Consider the following 24256-nt stretch of genomic DNA (forward strand, 5'->3'; position numbering starts at 1 on the left):
GGGACGCCTGCACACGCCGTTCGGGGGGGACTCCCGGGGACGCCTGCACACGCCGTTCGGGGGGGACACCCGGGGACGCCTGCACACGCCGTTCGGGGGGGACTCCCGGGGACGCCTGCACACGCTGTTCGGGGGGGACACCCGGGGACGCCTGCACACGCCGTTCGGGGGGGACTCCCGGGGACGCCTGCACACGCTGTTCGGGGGGGACTCCCGGGGACACCTGCACACGCTGTTCGGGTGTGACACCCAGGGACACCTGCACACATTCTTCAGGTGGAAAATTAAATGGGCCAAGCGAAGGTCACATTTTCTAAAAGAGGAGTGTGGGCATAATCTCTCTCTGTTAAAAACTGTGGCAAAAATGGAAATGGTGAGAGGAACTGCCCAGCGAAACATGGGGCTGGATTTTCAAAAGATCTCAGGACTGATGAGAAAACCGCCAGCAGCCACGGGAAGCGCACACACGGGCAGAGTACGGTAAGCCTCGGTCACACGGCTCCAGACAGCCCTTGCTGAGCCGCCGACCCTCTCGCCCCACGACCGCCGCCTTCAGCTGCAGGGACATTTACTGCGCAGTTCACAGAGCAAAGGCCCAGCCCCGTCCACAGCACCCGCAGCAAACTTAAGGACCAGCAACACAACGCAGGGACGCTGCCCTGGGCCACGGTTTGATTTATGTGGCGCACAAGCGCCATTCCAAGACCTCAGGTGCTTAGTTCTGGGTGAAGCCACAGGGACATGCGCTGAGCTGAGTTGTAACATCAACAGTCAGTCCCAGTGTCACCGAGAGCTGCATGTTCTTCCTCGAGACAAGTAAGAATATAAATACGTACACGTATCAGAAACGTGATGTCTTCCTTGTAACTTCTCCCAGCGGCTGTGGAAGCACTGAAACCTTATTGAACGTACTGCTAGCTGGGATTGAAGATAAAATAGAAGAGACAGGTGTGTTCCCTGAACTTTCAACAGAGAACAACGCTGAGAGGAAAAGGCTGGTGAGCCCCACAGAGGACGGTATGGGGAGGAGAAAGGCCCCACGAGAGCTCTGCTTACGCCAGCCCCGAGTCTCCTTAGTATCTTTGGAAACTTAACAGACACATGTGAACCCCCTTCCCTCAAAATGCAGAGACTCTACTGTATTTGAAGGGAAATATTTCTATACGATTATTCTAGATGACCGCGTATTTGAATCAATCTCAAAGGTTATGTTTGGTTTGCATGGGTGACAATTCAGAGCATTACTCTGAGAACCAGCCATGAATGACATGACTTCACAGGAAGCCACGCAGCTGCACGACACACGCGCCCAGAGGCATGTTCCAGAGATGACAAGTGACGGCCCGTGAGGATCACGAGGAACGGAAAACCTGGGCATGCGGCCGTCGGGAAACGCCCACGCCAGACACCGACCCTACTGCAGAGAACCAACATCATGACACTGTCAGTGAGCACACATCACGAGAAAAACCACCGATTTGCCTACATCAGTCTCATTAATACGCTTACAAAAACATCAAAATTTTAACAGAAGATTAGCTATTTGATACTACATGATAGGCCTAGATCTTACTCATGTTTTCTTCATCTTCTAAATCCATGGCAAAAGACTTTTGAGGGTTTCTTGACTGGCGGAGACTGTTTCTGTCTGAAAGACAGCAAGAAAATAGCATTTAGTGTTCCCAGGATATGGGCAGTATGAGGTCAGTCTACTCTGGGGAAACGATTACAACATTATTACAGATTAAAGGAAAAAATCATGAAATAAAAACTTAGGTCTTGGCTGGCCATGGTGGCTCACGCCTGTAATCCTAGCACTCTGGGAGGCCGAGGCAGGAGGATTGCTTGAGCTCAGGAGTTTGAGACCAGCCTGAGCAAGAGCGAGACACCATTTCTACTAAAAATAGAAAAAAAAAATTAGCCAAGCAAAGTGGCACTCGCCTGTAGTCCCAGCTCCTCAGGAGGCTGAGATGGGAGGATCGCTTGAGCCCAAGAGTTGGAGGTTGCAGTGAGCTATGATGACACCATTGCACTCTAGCCTGGGTGACAGAGCGAGACTCTGTCTGGAAAAAAAAAAAGGAATTTAGGTCTTGTTAGAGAAGTCTGCCATTTGGGACAGAACACTCCTTTCTGGAAGGTTCCGGAGCAGCAAAGAACTCTTGATGGGAACTCTCCCGTGTGAGGGGTGACAAGGTGGACAGGGTCACAGCAAGGCAGGTCTCGGGCCGTGACAGAGCCCCAGGCTGCTCTGAGGAGGGTGGGCTTGATTCTGGGGAATGGAGGGCCACAAAGAGCTCTGACTGGGAACAGAGGTGGTGACGTTTACATCTCAGGAAGATCTCTCCCACAGGATGGTTTGGAGACGCAACACACCCGACAGACGAGGACAGAACTCAAACCGGGCTCTCGTCTGCCTGCCTTCTCATCTTGGTTCCGGGCAGACTCTCGGCTCGGGTTATAAAACAAAGCCACACACCGGGAACCAGCACCCTCAGCCTTGCCCTTAACTACTTCGCTGTCGTCTTGAATAGCATCTCATACACACGAGACTAAAGCGCATATAGTTGTCACATTTAATCTAATTTCTCAGCCATGTATGACATATTATTTGTTGGCAGGAGAAACCACAGGAAATCCTCAAAGAATAATTATTCCAATTTCTAATTATTAACAAATTTGAGTTTCCTCTTCCTAAATATTGTAGATATATTTTCCAAGAATGCACTAATATGTGATCTGTAATAAAGAATCCCATCAAACTGCAATCGAGGAAAAAGAGATTTGCAAATTTTGTAACCACACATTGCTTTGCTTATAAAAAATTTACATTATAAATCATTAAAAGGCAAATTGATTGCTTTTAGGAAAATAGTACTAAAACATGTATATTTTATATATGTATCATATATCATGTATCTAAAATATATATGGTTTACATGATAATCATTTGTTAATAACTTTTAATCTCACTACATTTCTGGCAAATTTGTTGCTAAAAGTTAAGTGAGTTTCTATTTAGAATAGAGATTAAAAAATGTTTTCCGGGTAGTTTTAAAAGTGTTATTATTTCATATGCATTAATTACTTCAAGACATATTTTCAGAGACTTATGTGCAAAACACAGTGCTGGATAATACAAGAACCTAAAACGAATCAGGAAGATTCTGCAATTGTGAAACTTAAATGTAAATATTGCCTGTATAGTTGGTTATATTAAGGAATTATTGTTAATTACTTTAGGTATAGAGATGGTAGTTAACTTTTAGTGCTGGGTACTGAAGTATTTACAGATGAAAGGGTAATATCTGAAATTTACTTCAGAATACTCAGCGTGGTAGGAACAAAGAAGAGGGGATCCAGGTGGCTGGTAATTATTGAACCTGGCTGAGGGGCATATGGGTTCATTGTACAATTCCCTATTCGTACATGTTTTAATATTTCCATTACAGAAAGTTTTCTTTTATTTATTTTAAGAGATGGGGTCTCACTGTATTGTCCAGGCTGGCGTGCAGTGGTGTGATCACAGCTCCCTGCAGCCTCCAACTCCGGGGCTCAAGCGATCCTCCTGCCTCAGCCTCCTGAGGTGCTGGGACCACAGGCATGAGCCACTAAGCCTGGCGCATCATGGCAAGTTTTAACCAAAAGCGACTGAAGTGTGATCTAGAACGGGAGGTGGGATGTGGGCCAAAGCGCGAGGCCCACGTGTGCAGGGCAGACGCCCTCAGCAGGGGGTGTGGGTCTCTCAGGGGCCTCTCGGCTGGCGGGGTCAGGTCAGAGAAACGGGGACGTGATCGCTAGACTGAGCCTCGGACGGAGGTCAGACCTGGGCGTGCCACGAAGGTGGGAGAGAGTCCGAAGCAGGCAAGGCCATCACAGGCACTTCCGAGAAACCCCGGCCATAAACTCAGGAAACCACAGAAACCTGCCCCAAGGACTCAGCAGAAGACTGGCAGAAGGGACTTCCCCCGTGGGAAGGTGGAGACGATGTACTCTCCCCTTTCCCCCCAGTAAGAACAGCGAGAACCCCGGATATCACATATAAAACCATCCTGAGAAGCCTAAACAGGGGAAAAGCAAGAGAGCAGCCAGCGACTCTGGGACCCGAGGAATGACCCTCCCTCTCCTTTGCCTCCTATGTCTGACTTGGAGAGGAGGAAGCTGGAGCCCAGAACTCCAACAGGCACAGACCAAAGAGCCCCAACAACGGCTGCTCCTCTGGCCAAGGGACCAGGGAAGGAGCCCAGCAAGACAGGAACCTCTAGCCGAGAGCTGCTCCACTCCAGCCAAGCAGCACACAAGGGCCTCGGCCCCACCCGCGCCGGCTAGCAGGACCCCCAGCGTCCCCGTGCTGGTGTGGGCTCAGACAAGGCCAGTGGGGAGACGCCGCTCATCCCGCCAGGCCCTTCCCACACTGCAAAATGGGGTCACGGGCCCCCCCAGAGGAAGGCTGGCGGGTCTGGCCCTCCCCCTCCCGGCAGGAGTGAGAGCTGTGTGGGAAGGGGCTCGCACAGAGGGTTTGCGTCAGAGTCAGAGTCTCATGATGTCACGTGAGCAGGTTCCAATTAAAAAAAAAAGTCTCTTGTCATACCAAGAGCCAGGAGATCTCAAACTGCATGAAAAAGGACAGAGAACAGATGCCAACTCGGAGATGCAGAGACGTGAGAATGACCAGAGAGAGGTTTAGAGCAGCCTTCGCAAAAAGAGTAACGGGGAGGAACCTGTCTGATTTCCGCCCCTGCTGTACAGCTCCCGGCGGCGAGACGGGATGGCGTTGGCCGGGGACCGACACGCAGGTGGCAACAGGGCAGAACAGAGAACCCGGCAACACAGCTGCAGCCACAGCAACCAGACACACGGGTGGCAGCTCGAACCGCGACCAGGACTCGCTCAAAATGGACGGAGGCTTCCGTGAAAAACATAAAACTGTGAAACTTTTAGAAAAGCCACAGGAGAAAATCCTCAGGATCTACGGCCTGGCGAAGAGTGCTCAGACTCGAACCCTGAAAGAAAAGATGGACACACTGGGACTTAAAAACTTTTGCTCTGCAAAAGAGCCCGTCAAAAAGATGAAAAAAACAAGTTACAGACAAGGAGAGAATATTTGAAAACCACACATCCAATGAATAGAATATATGAGAACTTCTCAAAACTCAATAGTAAAATAGACAAACAATCCAATTTAAAAACAGAGGAGCCATTGCACCACAGAGGACACACACAGATGGGAAGTCAGTGCGTGAAAGACAGCCAGTAACGCCGGCCCTCGGGGAAGCGCGGCTGGAAATCACCTCTGAGAAGACGCAGCTCAAAGTAAAGCACAGTGACCACCTCGAATGCTGGCGAGGACGTGGCGAACCCGGCCCTCTCAGACGCCGCTGGCAGGAGTGCAAAACGGGCAGCCACTCTGGAGAACAACCTCGCGGTGCCTCAAACACCAAACCTGCCACCACCGTCTGACGCGCAGCTGTACGACTGGGCGTGTGTCCCGGGGAAATGATGGTGCGTGTTCACGTTTCTTACAACTACACGTGAGTCTATGTTCTCTCAAAATAAAAAGTTTAATTAAAAAATGGGCAGAAGGCATGCAAAAGGCCAACTTAATTCTCCTAATAGGTCAACAGTGGGTTTGCTTGAGGAGACTGACGTCCCTCCGCTGTCTGTGTCCAGGAAGAACAGACTCCGCAGTGACAAAGTGCCGAGGCAGGGGAGGGAGCCCGGCGCCGACAGTCTGCCTGACCTGCGCAGCCGGCCTCGTTTTCCTGCTTCTGCATATTAACGTTCTTTCTAAAGGACGTGGAAATGTCTCACAGTGGAGAGTGGTCACGCTGGGTGCGGTGGCGGTGGGGACCTGCACAGTGAGAATGGGAGCTGGAACCTCTTGCGGAGCAGAAGCCAACATTTTCGGCCTCTACAAATGCCAGCTCTTATACCAAAGGTTATAAAACAAAGCAAAATAGCAAATGCAAGCACCTGGTGCATTTCACATAGCTACGTTTTCTTCCATTTTGAAAGAAACCTCTTATGGCCTCAACTGCAAACACATAAAAATTAAAACTCCATTAAAAATCCCCTGTGGAGCAGAAGTCCAAGAATGGTCAGTTAAATCCCTTATCTGACAGCAGTATTCAAAATACACCCCCCATTTCTCAAGACCCCTGAACGCAGCAGCAGGAGACGGTGGGGGGTGTGGGAGACCCGGCCGCGAATACCCGGGACCCGCGTCTAACTCGGGTGCGGGCATGACCCCAAGCTTTCCTTTCTAGTGGACATAGACAAGCTGATTCTAATGTTTACGTGGAAAAATAAACAGGTCCAAATAACCAGGAAAGCTCTGACCCAGGAGCAAGCGGGTGGGCCGGCCCTGCCGAGCAGAAACCCAAGCTCCGCAGGCCGCCCGGCGCGCAGGGCCACAGGGCAAGGAGACGGGACGGAGTCCAGAGCAGATCAGAACCCGTCCCGAAGCAGCGCATCTGGTGAGACTCGCGTCTTACAGCCGGATGTACAAACGTGCTTTTTAACAAACAGGACTGGACGCTGGGTGGCCGCCTGGAGGAAGGGCAGGCTGGACCCCAAGGCCATCGGCCGTGATGTCCTTATCTCCGCTCATGGGCTATCTTTCATTTCAAATAACATGATCGAATTGGCAATGTTTTATTTTTTGAAACCAGGTGGTACGTAAACTGTTGCTATATTATTCTTTATACCTTTTTATAGATGCTTACATTGCCAAACAGAAATGGAAACAATATATATAAATACAATATTCTATCAACTTCCGACAATACCACCGTCTCCCCACCGCGGGGGCAAAGCCGAGGGCATGTGGGCCCCCCTCCTCCCCTTCCCTTCTCCCTCCCGTCACGAAACAACATATTCTGGAATAAAATAGAAAGAACATGACTCAGTTACACCAAAGGTGCATCATAGCTTGAATATTCTCTACTGTGCTGGTAAAAATACTATCTTTAGGAGTCCACTAAAAATTTATAGATCAAAAACTGTTTAAGGTAAGCGGTGAACTTGATTAAAACTACTAACAAATAAATGAATTTAATCCATTTTCTCTTCAAAAAAGGACAGTTTCGAGAGAAGTTTCATACATTCTTTATGACTGCTATGGGTTCTACTTTTAATAGCTATAAACTGCAAATTTAGAAAAAGAGAAGTGTTACTAAAGAAGAGATTGTGCTGACTCTTTATTGCAAATTAAGCAGTGTGCTGAAGGCTAGATTAGTTGTGCGGCTACAGCAGAAACACTGAACGATGACTTGATTACAGAACAAAGGCAACTGAAATACAAACCTGTGAGAACATCACCTGCAGGAAAACAATCTGAAATCCAACAGGCTCATCATGCATGTTTAGAGAATTCACGTCATGATCTGTAAATTGGAAACCGGCTCCAACACACGCCAGCGCTCACAGCCCCGGGAACAACGTGAGCCAGGGGCTCCCCCCGGCTGGCGCCCCCTGGCCTGGCGTCCCCCTGGCCCAGCGTCCCGCCTGTCCTGCCAGCCCCGCCAGCCCGGGGGCTCCGTGGGCGACACGAGGCTCGTCCAGCGTCTGTGCTCGGCAGGTGCTTCCCGAGTGGAGGCCGGTGGGCACGCGGCCTGGAGTGTCCTGGACCGACTAACTGCGGTGTGGCCACGACAGCTGTATCCGCTTTCTCTGGAACACGTCTGAACTTGACAGCTACCCAGTTACCTCTTAAGTCCTCAAGTCAGAAGCGTCTGTGAGTGAAGTGGCTTTGCTCTGCTCACCGCTGACGTGACAGGGAGCCACGCGGTACAGCTGTGACTAGGAACGCTGTCCCAGGCAGCTGACTGTCCTCCTCGTCTAAGGGACAGAAGTGCCCTGCTAGGGTCACTCTCTACGGGAAGTCAGCGACCCGCCTGCAGCCTGCAGGGTGACGGGGGCAGAGTGTGCCGGGACACGTTGGGCGAGGGTCTGGGCTGAGGCTGCCTCGGTTCCCCGCAGTATGGCCTTGGCAGGGCTCTCAAGCCTGGTGTGACGCGAGTTCATGCCCACGGCTTCCCAGCAGGGGGTTGTGCAGGCGGGTGAGCGAGTCCTTGTGACCCGGCGCCGGCACGGCACCCGCACAACCCGGCGCTCGTGAGCCGCGGCCACCGTCACTGCACAGCAAGGAGTGGGCCGCCGTGGGCAGGGCCGCGGGTCCCCGCCGCTCCACGCCCCGTCGGGCGGCTGTTGGTGGTGAACCAGGCCCCTCACCTCACCTGACACCACGGAAACCGCATACTGACTGGACACAGGGCGGTGCTGACCACAGCAAACAAACTCAGGCCAATTAATCCTGCCAAGTTATGTGCGGCGTAAATCCTACAAAGCAGATCTTTAAGACCTTGGCTATTTATTCTCTCGGGAGAATTAAAGCAACTCTTACAGAAATACATTTTCAAAGTCATGTCTCAACTTGTTTTCTAACTACTAACCTTCCAGTCGCGCACAGCGGAGGCTGCGCGGTGTGAGAGCCCCGGCGGGAGGCCAGTCTCTCCAGCGACCTCCCCCGAGTCCCCTGACAAGCGACACGTGCGTCCCCCCACCTACAGCAGTCAGGGCGCCCCCGACAGTGGCAGCACCTTCCAGACGAGCCTGGGTGAGCAGGCCGGCAACCGCCTGAAGGTCAGAGCCACGTTTTGGCAGCCTGCAACCAGCTCCAAGAGCCCGACACCCAGTGCAAAAACGGGGAGACAAACGAGCAAAATTCATAAAAGAATGCAAATGGGCTTTAACAAGCGTCTTTTTCGAAGTTTCTTTTCACTCTCTAGAAAACAAAGAAAGACGTCAGTTGTCAAGCTGACGGCGTAGAAGTCACAGCCGGCTGAGGTCCAGCGAAAGGGCTGCTCTCTGTGCTGAGCACAGCCAAGCCCCGCAGGGCGAGGCCCCGCAGTTTGGCAAAGCCCCCCCACCTCGCCATCCGGAGGGCAGAGGGGCCGGCGTGGGGAGAACCAGGGTGGCAGGAGGCACAGAGGGGCCTGTCCAGCCCTGCTGGGCACCAGGAATGGCGCTGGAGAGGCCCGGCCACCCTTCTCCTGCACACGTGTCTCCCTCCGACGCAGAAGTCAGGTGTAGCTGGGTTCCGACATAACGACACCAAACACAAAGCATTAAACACTAAACGTCCGACTCCAGCACTAAGAACTGGAAGGAAAGTATCGCGGCTTTGCTCATATTCAAAGTTAGCTACAAGGATTATTACCTTTGCCCTATCTATACTTCCTAATTCTCACAACAAACATACACAGCTTCCCACAGTAAGAAAATAAGAAAACATTAAGTTTCACCCCAAGCCTTGCTCCTGTGCACACAGATGCAGCCTGGAAAGGCGGCAGCCCTCCCGGGACCCCAGGCCACACTCCGACCACCACAGGCTGTCCGTCTCTGTAGTCTCCCCTGCAACCACCATCAGCCAAAAGAACTGCACACTTTTCATGGAAATTACACCAAATTCCGTGTGCCCTAGACTTTATCATAATGTCGGTCTCAGAGGGACCAGGCAGCCAGCCCAAATACAGGCGGAATAAACTGCGCAGCGAGGGCCCCGCCCCTGGGTGTGGGACTTGGGAGGTGCCACAGCTCAGGGTACTGTGGGGGGCAAGAAGGAAGGCGGGGATGGGGCCTGCGAGTCCTGACCTTGAGGCTGCTGCATGCTGACCTTGGGCAGGTCCCTTCCCAAATCTCCATGAGCTGCTGCAAAGCGATGTCACTGGTATGAGGGGACCAAGGTCCCTAAACTCTACTCCGTGCTGTCATCGCCATTACACATACTGTTCTAAACGTGTATTTTACACCTAACCAGCCCACACTGAAGTATGTGCTTTGTACGGCCCACAGCAAACGTGCGGTGGTCCCGTTTGCTCCTGTGCCCACCCAGCTCCGTCTGCCCCAGCACCCTCTGCAGAGGGGTCTGGAGCACGGTGGCCAGAAGACCCCAAAGGCTGAAGCTGGTGTCGAGAGAACGACGGACAAGGGAGCTCTCTGCCAAGAGGAGAATCGGGGTGTGGGTAGGGAGAGGCTCCAGGCCGGGCAGAGCACATGGAGCAGCGTGGCAGGGCCTCGGTCACCCGGGCCCTTCTGCCCCTCCCCCAAATGAGCGTTTGATCCAGTCACCCCGTCCCCGGGCAGCTCCAGGCTGCGGCCCTCAGGAGCCGAGTCAGGGGGAGAAGGAGGAGATTCGGACTGTGGGCCGGATGAGGCCTCAAGTTCATTGCCGGGGAAGGTGTTGTGTCCCGCGTGGCGCGTGCCGCTGCGTCTAGGCCTGGCTCACAAACTTCCTGCGTGGTTCTCTGTATTCCTGCCTTTCTACCACTGGAGTGGAGGCGACTCCCAGGGTGACTCCAGAACCTTCCATCAGAGGATGGAGCCACAGAATGAAATAAGCCTGGGTCCTTGGGCGACCTTGAGGGCCAGCTGTGCCACAGAGCACTGAGGCTCGCTTCTTACGTGGTCACGGCCCCTCCCAGCCCCTCACCTGTCCCACCTCATGCGTGTGCGTGCACACACGTGTGTGGACCCACACTGACCCGCACGCGCCTAAGCAACTGCAGCCACTAGAAAGCAACGCGATTTGCTGAAACATGACACCACAGCAACAAAGTAACATCTCCAACCCGGAGTCACCTGTAGAACAAAAACCTTCACAAAGCGCTGTTCTGTGACAGCGCTCTGCCTTCAAAGGGGACACACAGTCACGGTGCGTTTGAATGACGGTCCAGCTGGCTCTACTTGACACAGACTAATTAAGTTCCCACTCACTGAAAATGGAGTTGATTTTCTGGGATCAAAGGGGAAAAAATAGATAAGCATGTAAACCGTATTTTCAATATTAACACTTACAATTACACTAAGAATTGGCACTGTTAAGATTTGCTTTGGGCTCGATTTCTATAGTATTTGAGTACAATTTCACAAACCTACTTCTATATGTTCACTTTAGAATTTCAGCTGTTCACCTGGAGTGCATGTGCCTACCTTGGAGCACCCACTCCTAGCTGGGAGGGTCCTCGCTTGTGCTGTGAAGCTCATCAGTACGAATTCAGAAACACGGACCCACATGTCTACCACGTGGGCTCGAGGAAATCTGGGCCTTCAACCCAAAACCGCTGCTGTTCACTGGGGGTCGGCAACTTTCCTCACTCAGGCCCCTCTCCCGGCAGACTTCCTGGAGGACGGAGTCTTCCCTTCTCATCAGAGACTGGGGACAGCCCTCCCCACACACAGCACAGCAGCAACCGATCACATAAATCCACCTTCCTCGTCCACCCAGCAGGGCTTCCGCCAGCCCATCCCAGAGCAAACCTCAAGCCTGAAGCTGGGGCTGCCCCTTTCACACCAGCCCCGTGCACACCCGGATCCTTGGTGCCAGCACGCAGAAGGGTCCAGTGGGTACCTGCTGGGTGAATGGATCGATGGATGGATGGATGGGTGGGTGGGTTGATGTGTGAGTGTATGGATGGATGACGGGTGGACAGGTGGGTGGATTTATGAGTGGGAGGTGGATGATGGATGAATGGATGGATGAGGGATGAGTGAGTAGGTGGACAGGTGGATGAGTGAATGATGGTGGGTAAATGGATGGGTGGATGATGGATGATGGACGGAGAGAGGAGTGGTGGCTGAATGACAGATAGACTGATGAATAGATGGATGATGGATGGATAAATGGATGGATGGGTGGATGTGTGGATGGATGGATGGATGGATGGTAGGCGGGTGGGTGGGGGAGCATGTAGATGGATAAGCAAGTAGATGAATAGAAGGATGATGGAGGTATGAATGGACATACAGATAGACGTGTGGATGGATGGAAGGTGGGTGAATATGTAGATGGATGGATAAACGAATGTGTGGATGTACAGGTGGATGGGCGGATGGATGGATGGACGGATAAACAGATGACGGGTACATGAATCGATGGGTGGATGAGTAGGTGGATGGGCGGATGGATGGATGGACGGATAAACAGATGACAGGTACATGAATGGATGGGTGGATGAGTAGGTGGATGGACAGATGGATGGATGGATAGGTGGATGGATAAACAGATGATGGGTACATGAATGGATGTGTGGATGAATAGGTGGATGGATGGATGGATGGATGGATAAATGGATGGATAAACAGATGATGGGTGGATGAATGGATGTGTGGATGAATAGGTGGATGGATAAATGGATGGATAAACAGATGATGCGTACATGAATGGATGTGTGGATGAATAGGTGGATGGATGGATGGATGGATAGATGAATAAACAGATGACGGGTGGATGAATGGATATGTGGATGAATAGGTGGATGGAGGGATGGATGGATAAACAGAGGATGGGTGGATGAATGGATGTGTGGATGAATAGGTGGATGGATGGATGGATGGGTGGATAGATGGATGGATAAACAGAGGATGGGTGGATGAATGGATGTGTGGATGTACAGATGGATGGATGGATGACGGGTGGACAGATGGGTAGATGGAGGGATAAATGCCACCCCACCTTACACCCCCAGCTGCCACCGTGCTCTACATCTCACAGAGTTGCTGGCTTTGCAAGGCGAGAACTGCAGCTGAGATCAGGGAAAGAGGCTGGCGTGACAGCTGCCTGCCCCTCATGAGCTGCCTGGATCGCAGCGTGGCCAGCGGGGGCTGCTCACTCTGTGAAGAGTGGCCAGCACGGAGCCCCAGGGCCGTCCTGCGGGAGCACTCAGAGGGAGCAGGACTCTGCAGGCCTGGACCTCCGTCTCTACAAAGGCCCCTGCACCTGTTCACTTGTCCATCCTGGAAACGCGGGGAGCCTGGCCTCAGACGGAAGCGCGGTTCAGCGTTGTCACCCAGGTGACAGTAATCTTCACATGTGTGCACCATGACCAGCACAGAGAAGGGTGTTGTCACACACGGGACAAAATACTCACCGAGAAAGCCCTTAATCTGGAAACCCAGGACCTCCTCCATGCAACATGCGGTCCAAGTGAAGGCACATCTGCATCTCCTCCAGCCCTCCCAACCCCCGCCGGTCGCCCACGCAGCTGCAGTCAGTGCTGTGCACAGGTGAGGGCCACAGCAGCGGCACCGAGGACCGGTCAGGGGGCAGGCAGCGCCCGTGCAGGGCACTGACCGTTTCCCAGCGGCCTCACCCGCGGCTCGCAGGCTGCCAGCGTCCGCCAGGGCAGCACTGCCTGCTTGACGGAGGCCCTGGTCAATATTTAAACTGCACATGATTCTCTTTCAACCATATTTTTGTGATGATTAAGCTAATCCATCTGAGTCTCACACACAGTCAACAGTCAATTATTTGCCCTGTGGAAGGGAGTAACTGCAAGGGTAATTCAGGAACGATGAAAAATCATTGGAACTGTATTGCTACTGAAGCCAACTAAAACAAGTAACTTGCTACCACACTGTTTTCAACAAAGAACCCAATTTTAAAAGGCATACATCATACCCGTCTTAGAAAAAACACAATCCCATATACATAATTTGCAGCACCTTAAAATTATACAATATAGAAGACTTTTACATCTTATAAAACTTTTCCAGTTTGGTATAAATAGGATAGCCAGTCTTAATAATACCCATAATTTTTAAAGGCATTTTTATTAGTTTCAAAGATAATCCATATTATAAAATGCCAAGAGCCGGTACTGACGTATAACATTATACTGCTTAATAACGTTCACAATGAACCTACTCACATAGGCATGATGACCAGGGAACACATATCATTTAACACTTGGGATTAATTGTTACATCTTGTAACAACTGCTGACAACACTGGTCTGAAAATGCAACACATTTAAGGGGGGTTTTCCCACTGCAGAGTAAGATTATAGAACGTGTGAAGAAGACATTTTAAGCTTGAATTACAAAAAAATCCAAAAGAAAAAATCATTCTTGTACTTCTCAATATTTTTCCCAACTTAAATGTTCAGTGATGAGAGCCCATGGAAAAAATGATGGCAATTCTAAATCTAGGGTATTTGATCAAAATTTCCCATTGTTTTTGCCTTTGCCTTTGTTTTGCTTTCTATTGTTTAACAACATCTTGCTTTTAAAAACTTAACTGGGAAAACAAAAACAGGCCAACACTGTCCCCTCCTGAGGTGAGGGACCAATGAAGCACACAGACTGGCTGCTCCAAGGCCACATGTCTGAGGCCACCCACGTCCCTGTCCTGGGCACACACCCCCAGACAGACACGGTGCCGGCGGGTCCAGGGCCACAGCGTCCCCAACTCCCAGACACAGAATCCCACTGGGCACAATTATCGTCGTTACATTTAGCAAGACGATATTATCATAAGATTGCTGACTATGAAATTAATTTATTCTTCCTCTTTTTAGGAAGCCACACTACAGAATCGTGGCTGATTGTATTTCCTGAAGAGATCACCCTCCCCTGCCACAGAATCCCCCAGGGGTGCAGCGGTGGCGAAGGCAGCACCCCAGCCCTGCCAGGTGTGGGTGCTGAGGTGACGCCAGAGGGAGGGGGCACAGGCGCCAAGTCACGACTGCATGCTGGGCGGCTCTCTCAGCAAGATGCATTTCCTATTAACTAGTTCATGTTATAGGAAGAAAACAAACTGTCAATAGCTTTTTTTTTTTTTTTTTTTGAGACAGAGTCTCGCTCTGTTGCCCGGGCTAGAGTGAGTGCCGTGGCGTCAGCCTAGCTCACAGCAACCTCAAACTCCTGGGCTCAAGCAATCCTCCTGCCTCAGCCTCCCTAGTAGCTGGGACTACAGGCATGTGCCACCATGCCCGGCTAATTTTTTCTATATATATATTTAGCTGTCTATATAATTTCTTTCTATTTTTAGTAGAGATGGGGTCTCAATCTTGCTCAGGCTGGTCTCGAACTCCTGAGCTCAAACGATCCGCCCACCTCGGCCTCCCAGAGTGCTAGGATTACAGGCGTGAGCCACCGTGCCCGGCCTCAATAGCTTTTAAAGCAATAATTCACCTCCAAAGCCAGTATTTTGCAATTTTCACACTCATGGACAATTTCTGAATCTGGTTTTAAGAAAAAAAAAATCTAGATTTTAATGTCTGAATATTAAGTTGAATTAAAAACTGATAGTAACCTGGAGTGCTGAACGTAAGGAATTTACTCTCCATTCTTTTAAAAGGAAAATATTTTCACAGTGGTTGCTACAGTCTTGATTTCTGCAGCAGGAAGAATAGTTTTAATGTAGAAAAGGCATTAACAGTGCAGCAAAGAATAAATGCTCATAAAGCGTCTATCTCGAGAGAAAAAACCTTCTCAGGCTCAAAGCTACAAACTTCTGAGGTTTCATAAATACCTTTCCAAAAATATACTGCAGACTGCTGCTAAAATGATTCCTATACATATTTACAGACACGTTTTTAGATTTTCCTTAAGTGCTGCTGTCTAAAATTCTATGAAATGCCAACAGAAAAAGGAGAGGGACTTTCTCAGGGAGACTGACTCACAAAGCAGGCCACCCCAGAAAACACCTCTCTGCTGCATTTAAAGACTAACACTTCACACTTTAGGATAAAAACTGAATGAATTACCTTTCTTCTCGGAGCGTTTCTTGCGCCTCCTTTTATACCGACGCCCCATGATGCTGAAGAAGGTGCCCACCTCCGAGGTCCCGGCGGGGAGTGACGCCGTGCCCACAAGCCCAGGCCGGCCCCAGCCAGCCCCAGACTCGCCCGTGTCCCTGAGCCGCGGGGCAGGGACAGCAACGCGGCCAGCGCTGCCAGCGTGCACGGCGGCTGCCACAGAGCCGGCCCCTGCCGACGCGAGCGCCGCCCCTCCCCCGGCCGGGCTCATTCATCAAGCGCAGAGTCGGGCAGAACTGGGTTGAAGGGCCCCGAACACCACAGTGACTTTCTAGCACACCACCCAGAAAGGGACGTGTGACAGTTAACCCTTCAGTGCAGCCACAGACCAAGCCCCACGAGCAGGGAGAAGAGAGGGGCGATGCCTGCGAATCTTTCCAGGGCAACAGAAATCTCCCACAGCAAACACAGCGAAGTCCATTCAAATGGAAATTCTAAACTAACGCAAAAAAAGCGTCAATACGAGAGAACAGTTTAGAAAATAAAATGGCAAAAAGTAACGGGCCACAACACAACACAGATGACCAACACACACTGCCGACGAAACAACTGCGTACCAAGCGCAGGGGAAGGGTGAGGGTGTCGGGGGTGAAGCCCCCGGGGCAGGACACCCTCCCAGGCCTCCTCCCAGGGATCCCTCTTCCTCCTGTTGTAACTAACGGATCTCAGGCCGACGCTGAGCGCCGTGTCTGCCGTGGCGGTGCAGCGGTGACGCGCTCCCCGGCGGAATGACACGCGCCTGGGGCAGGCAGGCACCAGCCTCTGCGTTTCCCACTGTGCCCGGCGGACCCGCCAGCACAGCCGGCGAGCACAGCACATACCAGCCCGGGCAAGCAGGCTCACATACACACACGCACACACTCCACACAAAAGCGCGTGTACACGCATTTGCACACAGGCATGTACATGTGTGCAGCACGCACGTCACACACACACGTCACGCAGCACTTGGTCCTCGCCACTCGGGACGCAGACTCAGTGCTGGCTCCGCAGAAGCCACAGCTCAGGCCCTGGGAGCAGCCTCCCACGTCTCGCCCTCATCCTTGGGACCAGGGGCGACTGCATCCAAACGCCCCGAAGACTGGGCCGTCCCGGGAGGAGTCTGGTCAGGAGGAGGGTGTGAGTGGGAGCAGCATCATAGGGAAAAGGGAAAAAGACAGATTAATGAACTAGTCAAGTCCCCTTGCCGCGATGCAACCGCTATCTCGAGTAACAAAGCACCTTTGCCGGCAGCGTTCAGCCTCCATCTTCTAACTCATTCTTCCGAAGGGCCGTGAATTAGCACAACAGTCAGCACAGTCGCTCACAGCACCTGAGCAGCACTCTGCCCCGCTGAGAGTCTCTCTGCCCCGCTGAGAGTCTCGCCACCTTCAATCTGTGTGTGTCCAGACACGCTCTGCGTAAGCCCCGTGTCGTGGATTTTCCGTTGCCTCCGTGTGCACTTTGAGTACAGGTTTATCTTTCTCAGACGGAGGACGCCGTGACAGTTCCCAGGTCTACACCGCACCCAGGTGGCTCAAGCCAGTGCCCGGGCATGGGAACCTGGAGGCATCTCTCAGTCGGGATCTTCCCGTACGTACTCTGCTAGCTGCCACGCGTGCCCTCCTGTTCCCTCTCTGCCCGACCCTGCCCTCCTGCGTGGCGAGAGCGGGGAGGGGGGCTGCCTCCTGACTGCTGGCACCCGCCATGCGCAGCGTCTGTGAGTGGCCCCTGAGCGCATCCTGCCGTGGCGGGCACCGCGTCTGCGCCTCCATCCCAAGAGCCAGGGACTGCCCAGGCCGGGTTCTCCCAGGATGAGGGGTGGGGTGCAGGGGCCACTCAAGGACACAGGTGGGGCTCCCGACGCCAGAGCAGTGGTCCGGATGGCCGGCACACACTGGACACGGGTCAGAGGAGAGCCACAGGGCGTCTGCCACTACAAACAAGCTTCCCACGAGAGGGACCCTGGCGGCGGGTTGAACAATCAGACCAGCCACCGAGTAGAAGTGGCGTCCCGCGGAAGGCACGCTGGACATGCCACGTCCCGCTCCCCTCCCTCCCCTGGGGACAGGGCTGCGGCCACCCTGGCAGCGCCACCCCGTGCCCCTGGGCTCTCGGAACACTCCCACTCCACACCGGCCACCAGACGGACATCGGACCCCGGAACTGCCAATAGTTTTCCTTTTCTAATAAACTTATCACCATGACAACAAAATTTTCAAACTGTAAATTAAAATTTCAGCTTTATTTAAATAATTTTGATTTAAATATTGGACATTAACTTTATACTTTATAAATTATAATTTTTGCTTTATTTACTTAAATTCAAATCTGATAAAAATACATTCAAACTTTATATATTTCAAATTCAATTACATATTTTATGTTTTAATTCTCTAGATCAGGGGATGGCAGACTTTTCTGTAAAGGGCCCGGTGACAAGTGTTTTAGACTCCATGGCCACGTGGCTCTACTGTATTCATTATTTTGGTTTTCTTTATTTTTTAACGACTGTTTAAAAATGTGAACACGGCACAAAACAGGCTGCAGCCACGTGGGCCACCCCACTCCAGCCCGTCACTGACAACAGCACAAGCACTACCCGAAAATGTTTACTATAAAACAGAACTAATGATTGATATAAATTATTTTTTAATATAAAACAATAGACATTAAGGGGCAAATATGCAGTAATTTATAAATTACGTCTTGATTCTGTTATTCGTTCAAACACGAGTGGCCTTTTAAAAGAACACCCAGATGTGCGCGATAACAATTAAATTCAGTTGTCTTTAAGAATTTGCCAACTTTCACTCATATAAAAACCACAGACCTAGGCATGCTTTTCCCATTTTGAAGGTGTATCTGTCAGAGGAGGAGGATAACACTGATGGTGTTACCAGTGCGCTGATGGACCCAAACCTCCCGGCTACTGAGGCGTGAGCTGTGGCCCTTTGCTCTCTTGCCTCAAGCCCGCCCTGCCGGTGGGGACAGTCCTGCCCCAGTCGCTGCAGCCCACAGGCCAGGAGGGCAGGGTGCAGGCTGGGCCCCTGTTCCCAGCTGGCGACAGGGCAGGTGTCAGCAAGCTTCTGAGAAGAGAAGCCCCCGCCTCAGGGCACACCTGGGGAGCTGGGGCGGCGGGAGGGCAGGTGCTGGCCGGGCCAGGTCTGAGGCCTCTGAGTTTGTAAGGAAGGTGGACGGGGACAGGGCCAGGTGGCTGCCACAGCCCTAAAGCAGCCCAGTCGGCGGGCAGGGCCCACGATCCGGGCAGACCTCTGGGCCGGAGAGCCAGACCAGCAGCCAAGGAGACAGAAAGGACATTCCCCAGAGGGCAGGCACCAGCAAGGATGAGCTCAGTTTCTGGCGACCGCGTCTGCTGTGTGCGCAGCTGGAATACAGGCTGGGAACTGGGCACGGCTTCTGTGACCGCAGCGCGGGGCAGCTCCCGCTCCAGAGCGGCGCTGAGGTTCCTGACCCGCGGGCAGGACAGCTGTGCAGGGCGGCAGCGTCTCACTGGGCTTTCGAGCCACTTTGCCACATCCCTTCTCGCTCCGTCAGGTCCTGTGCAAACCCCGGACACACGGCAGGACCTTACGGGGAGGGGAGCCCAGGCCCCGCGCCCCCCCACCCCCCCGGGCTCCTACCTCGGCTGCCAGGCTACCCCACGGCGCAGCCCCCGTCCATACAGCTCCAGCACTTCCCTTCTCCAACCCCCGACGCCAGCCCAGTGTACCCCGGCCCTCAGTCAGCCCAGGGCCAGGGTCCAGCAACCAGGGGCTCCCTACGGCCCAGAGCCCACCGGAATGACACACCAGCCCACCCCAAACCACTGCCCCTGTCCCCGCCTTTCCAGCAGAGACCCCACCGCAGGCTCTGGCCGTGGCTGTCACGCTGCCTTCCGCCTCCTGACCGACGCTGGGGCCCCCGCGTGGCCCTGGGTGGCGTGGAGCGCCCTCCTCCAGCCAACATAAGGAACAAAAGTCTCCTTTCAGGGGCACAGGCCTCCATGTCATCACTTGGTCACCTCCATACGTGACAGTCCCATGGGCACAGAGGGGGCAGCAGAACACTTCTGAGACTTCCTGGGTCTAAGAACGCCGCGCCTGCCGGGCCCCTTTCAGCCAAGAGGTGCACAGTGGTCCACAGAGCACAAAGGGAGGATGGTTTCCTGCCTACGACATGGTGCAATCCTGTTTGATATCTGCGCAACTTCCATACAAAAATTCACACAAAATTAGATAACATGGCAGTTACATGTGTTTGCCTTCTGCTCACAACGGGATCATTTGTTTTTTTTTCGTCATCAAATGACACAACCCAACGCACAGCAAATCTTCGTAACATCAAAATGCATGGTTTTTGCTCTCTTGAAAGTCAGAGTAATTAGACTCTCCCAGGGTGGCACGGCGAACGCACCCTGACCGTGGCAACTGTGGCGGTGGCGCCGTCGCCGGGGAGGGGGCCTGGGGACGCTGGCTCTGCCACCGCAGACTGACTCAGCCCGGAGTCCACGGAAGGTCCCGACACCGGATCTGCCATCTCCTGCCTCCTTTTTCCTTCCCATTTCTTCCCTCCACCGTGAGGATTATCAAGAGAAACATAAAACAGAACACCTGATCCGTAAGGCCAAGAAACTCACAGCAGAACAGAAATAACTTACCGCTTCAAATATGGTTTCTATAATGGTTAAACGGACAGTTCACAATTTTTAAAAATACTTTAAAGCTCTTTTTTCCCAACTTGAAAAGTACATTAATTTCTGACTTCAGCTGCCACATCTGTGCCCGTTAATAAATATTTGATTCTGGGAGAATGTCATAAATAGCCGTGTACCGTTTAGCACCTGACAGTCCCAATGTCTAATTAGCTTTATTTTTATCTATGTTCTCAGAGCAAAGACTCTAAAGTTTAATGTTCCCAGAATATTAACTTAGTACAAAACTCTTAAAAGCATTTTTCTACTTACAGGAAGAAAAAAGTTTATTCTATTAGAATTCGAAACCCTCTAAATGAATCAGTTGTATTTACCTAAAGTCAAGACGTGAGAAGCTGCAACAGTAGCTAACATGTAGCTAACATTAAAGTGCCTCAGAAACGTCTGTTAGTAAGAAAACCGGCAACATCCACCCACCCCGCCACGCACGAGCGTCCCCTCTGTACCAGGACCACCCTGAGTGCGCGACACGGCGTGGACAGAAGGACACTAGCACCCGTGTTCCTAGAGCTTGTGTTCTAACGAGGAACAGACGGACGCTCGGCAAGTGCTACAAACGATTAAGTGACGCCACGCGTCCCCGGACGGCCGTGGCCGCTACACGGGGAGGACGGCGGGCGCGGGCGGGCAGCGAAGCCTTTGCCATTTTGCGCGACTGCAGCGGAGCGAAGACTTGCAGGCGGCAGGAAAGTGGTTCTGGGAGAGAAGGTCAAACGCCCCGAGGAGACAGCAGGGCAGCTGACGAGAGAGGCCGGGCAGAGATGGAGGTTCGGGGGTCCTGGCAGGTCCACGTGTCGGGTGAGGACACAGTGGTCCCCCAGAGTCACTCAGTGGCGGGGGACCGTGGCAGAGTTCTGACCAGGGCTTCAGTCTAGTTCTGACCCAGCCCTAACAGGCACACTCTGGCCGCAGCAGGGGACAAGTCAGAGCAGCAGGGGGGGCAGCGGTGCCGGAGCTGAGAAGCCACCAGTCTCAGGGACATCCTGAGGGGACCACCCCCGGGCTCCCCACAGCTGTGACGTGCGGTCTCGGAGAAAGGATGACCCCGGCTTTCGTGCTGAGAGCCCAGAAGGAAGGAGCTGCTGCGACGGGGAGACCGTGGCAAGGGGCCGAGGGAGTCAGAGCTCAGGGGACGCTGAAGCTGCGGGTGTCTGTAGGTCCCCCCGGAAGGTGCCAGCTGGACTCGGGGTCCGAGTCTGGAAAGCAGGAAGGTCTGCACTGGAGACGCAGGTGTGGACTCACCTGCAGGGCTGAGGCTGGGCGAGATTCCCCAGCACAGGCAGGGACAGGCAGAGCTGGAAGCACACGCAGCTGGGAGGGCAGGAGGGGAAGGAGCAGGTAGCCCAGGAGGGAGCGGCCACTGAGGCAGAGTGCGCAGTACGAGTTTATTCAGTGACTGCCACCTGCCAATCACTACACATGCGTTAGCTCATTTAAACTTCACCAAATCTCGGTAAAGGAGATTAAAGTGACAATGTGAGGGCAGCCTGGACACAACCACCATTTGTTTTACAACCATCAGTGATGCTGTTCAAGCCTTGGTCTTTGTGGGTGATATTGTGCAGTCTACAACCTGCACAGCTGTGCAGGATGGCCATGGTTTCAGCAGAGCAATAACCGGCACAGAGTCCAGAGCTGGTCACCTGGTTAAAGCCCGGTTCCACCTTCTACTAACCAGGGGGCCCTGGGCAAGCTCTTCCCTCTGGGTTCTTCAGAGCCCTCATCTGCACAGCACGGATGACGGTGACAGCACATACCTGAGCTCACGGGAGAATCAAGTGAGGACAGTGCGCGGGGCGACAGGTGCCCTCAGGCGTTCCCACACCCCCAGAGCCACCACTTCATAGAGAGGAGCTGGTGGGCTAAGCGCCTGCCCAGGGTCACACGCCGGCCAGGCGCAGAGTCCGGCACAACCCGGGGCCCTCCGACCTCGGGCCGAGCCCCGCGCCCTCTGCGGTGCCGCCGACTGGAGCAGAAACACGGCCACTCAACTCACACTCCAAGTATTTTAAGACTCTTTACAATATTAAGTCAAACAATATATACATATTTCTTTAGATTAACACATTTCTGTTTTCTATATTAAAATGGTTTCACACAGAATGACTTTCAGTCCACTGGTAACATTTCTCCACGTGTTCAAGATAACAAATTCAATTCAGCCTTTTCCATATTCTTTTAAGGTGACTTTACCAAGGAATTTTGGGTTAAAAATCAAAGTCTACATTTTTTAAATGAGTTTGGCAGGTGTGCCGACAGGATTTGAAAACCAAAGGCACTGGGAAAATGGGGTGAGAGAACTTGAACTGAGAACCCTATTATTAGCTCAAACAGCATAAAGCAACCTAAAGTGACAAAGCAACCACAGTGACCCACGGGTGGCTCAGGTGGCCCAGGAGCAGCTAAGGCGGCCCACGGGTGGCTGAGGTGGCCTATGGTGGCTCAGGTGGCTGGGGTGGCCTATGGTGGCTCAGGTGGCCGAGGTGGCCTATGGTGGCTCAGGTGGCTGGGGTGGCCTATGGTGGCTCAGGTGGCACTATACCGGCAGTGAGGACAAACTCAAGCCTGTGAGGCCCAGAGCTCCACAGGAGAGTCTAAATGCCGGTTACAGACGGAGGGAACATTTCAAAGAAATATTCTCATCAGGTCTGAGCATACATCTCAGAGTAAACTTGGGCACACGGCGATAGCTGCTGTTGAAACAGTGTCTTTCAAGGTTTCACAGGCGTCCTTTAAGAACAGTGCTTACTGTCCCTGATTATTAAAAACGAAATAGAATACAAATCCTCTGAAACATAAACCAGTAATCCGTTCTCAGTGGCATTCAGATCTTGGCAGTAGAGGCCAATTCTCTTGCACTTGACTTTAGTGGTTACCTATTTGGAATATAAAGCTTAAAGCAGCAGAACCATAAAATTGTGTCACACCAACTATACGAGCAAAGCAACAATGTTTTCCCAGTTGGAAAGAGAAACAAAACTGTTCCATCTAATTCCATAACAGAGTAAGCCCCTGCCACAGACTCAATCTATTATAGTTACGTTTATAAACTATGACTATGTGATAAAGTTGAATTCACGGATCAGATCACTGCATGGACCCACACCACTGTCTCAGGCTCCTTTAGAAAGTGACAGTGAAGCCAGGGAGCAGAAACCGTCTGGCAGGAGACTGGCGTCTGGGCTCCCGCTGGGAACCAGGCAGAGACCGAGGGGAAAACAAGAGTCCTTTTCTCGGTAGCTGCGGCCCCGAATGCCACCGAGCCGCTCGCTGCCTGAGAAGCAACCCCACAGCTCCACCTACTGTTCTGAAGGGGTCCACTCGGGGACCCACAGACCAACGCAGCCCTGAGAGCCGGGAGCGGTGTCCCCAGGGACCGGCCTGTCCCTCACAGCTCGCTCTTCCATAGAACGTAAACAACGTGACAGAACGTCAACACCAGAAAGGTCACTCTATGACCCCCATGGGTCAGGACACCACCGGGGGAGGGGGCTGATTGCAAAGAGGCAGGAGGGCTCCCACCTGTAGTCCCAGCAAGTCTAGAGCTGCGCGAGAGGACTGCTTGAGTCCGGGAGTCTGAGACCAGCCTGGGCAACAGAGCAAGACCTCATCTCTTAAAAAAAAAAATAATTAGCCAGACATGGTGGCGCATGCCCGTGAGTCCCAGCTGTGGGGAGCTATGATCGTGCCACTGCACTCCAGCCTGGGCAACAGAGCAAGACCCCATCTCTTAAAACGGGGTGGGGGTGGGCAGGAGGAAAACGCTGGGGCAAAGGGAATTTTCGCCACCTTGATGCAGTGGTGGCGTAGCAACCATGCGCCTGGGTCTGGACATAGCAAATGGTACACTTAAAAACGGCGACTTTTGCTGCATAGAAGTTACACTTCAGTAAATCCAGTTTAAAAAACAAACAAAAATCCCAGAAACAAACAGATTTTATAAGAAAGGGACAGTCTCAATTTGAGA

The 24256-nt window shown here is 52.4% G+C and overlaps 1 protein-coding gene across 1 annotated transcript in view; it reads right to left on the minus strand.

Moving 5' to 3' along the window:
- The window catches only part of ADARB1 (adenosine deaminase RNA specific B1), an 81961-nt gene that overhangs the window by 49376 nt on the left and 8329 nt on the right, over window positions 1-24256 (minus strand). Inside the window, exon 2 of the mRNA XM_069474901.1 lies at window positions 1574-1648. Coding sequence (XP_069331002.1) covers window positions 1574-1601 — 28 coding nt within the window. The 5' untranslated portion in view covers window positions 1602-1648. The remainder of the gene's footprint in view (window positions 1-1573; window positions 1649-24256) is intronic.

Source organism: Eulemur rufifrons, chromosome 7 (assembly GCF_041146395.1).
Source record: "Eulemur rufifrons isolate Redbay chromosome 7, OSU_ERuf_1, whole genome shotgun sequence".
NCBI lineage: Eukaryota > Metazoa > Chordata > Mammalia > Primates > Lemuridae > Eulemur > Eulemur rufifrons.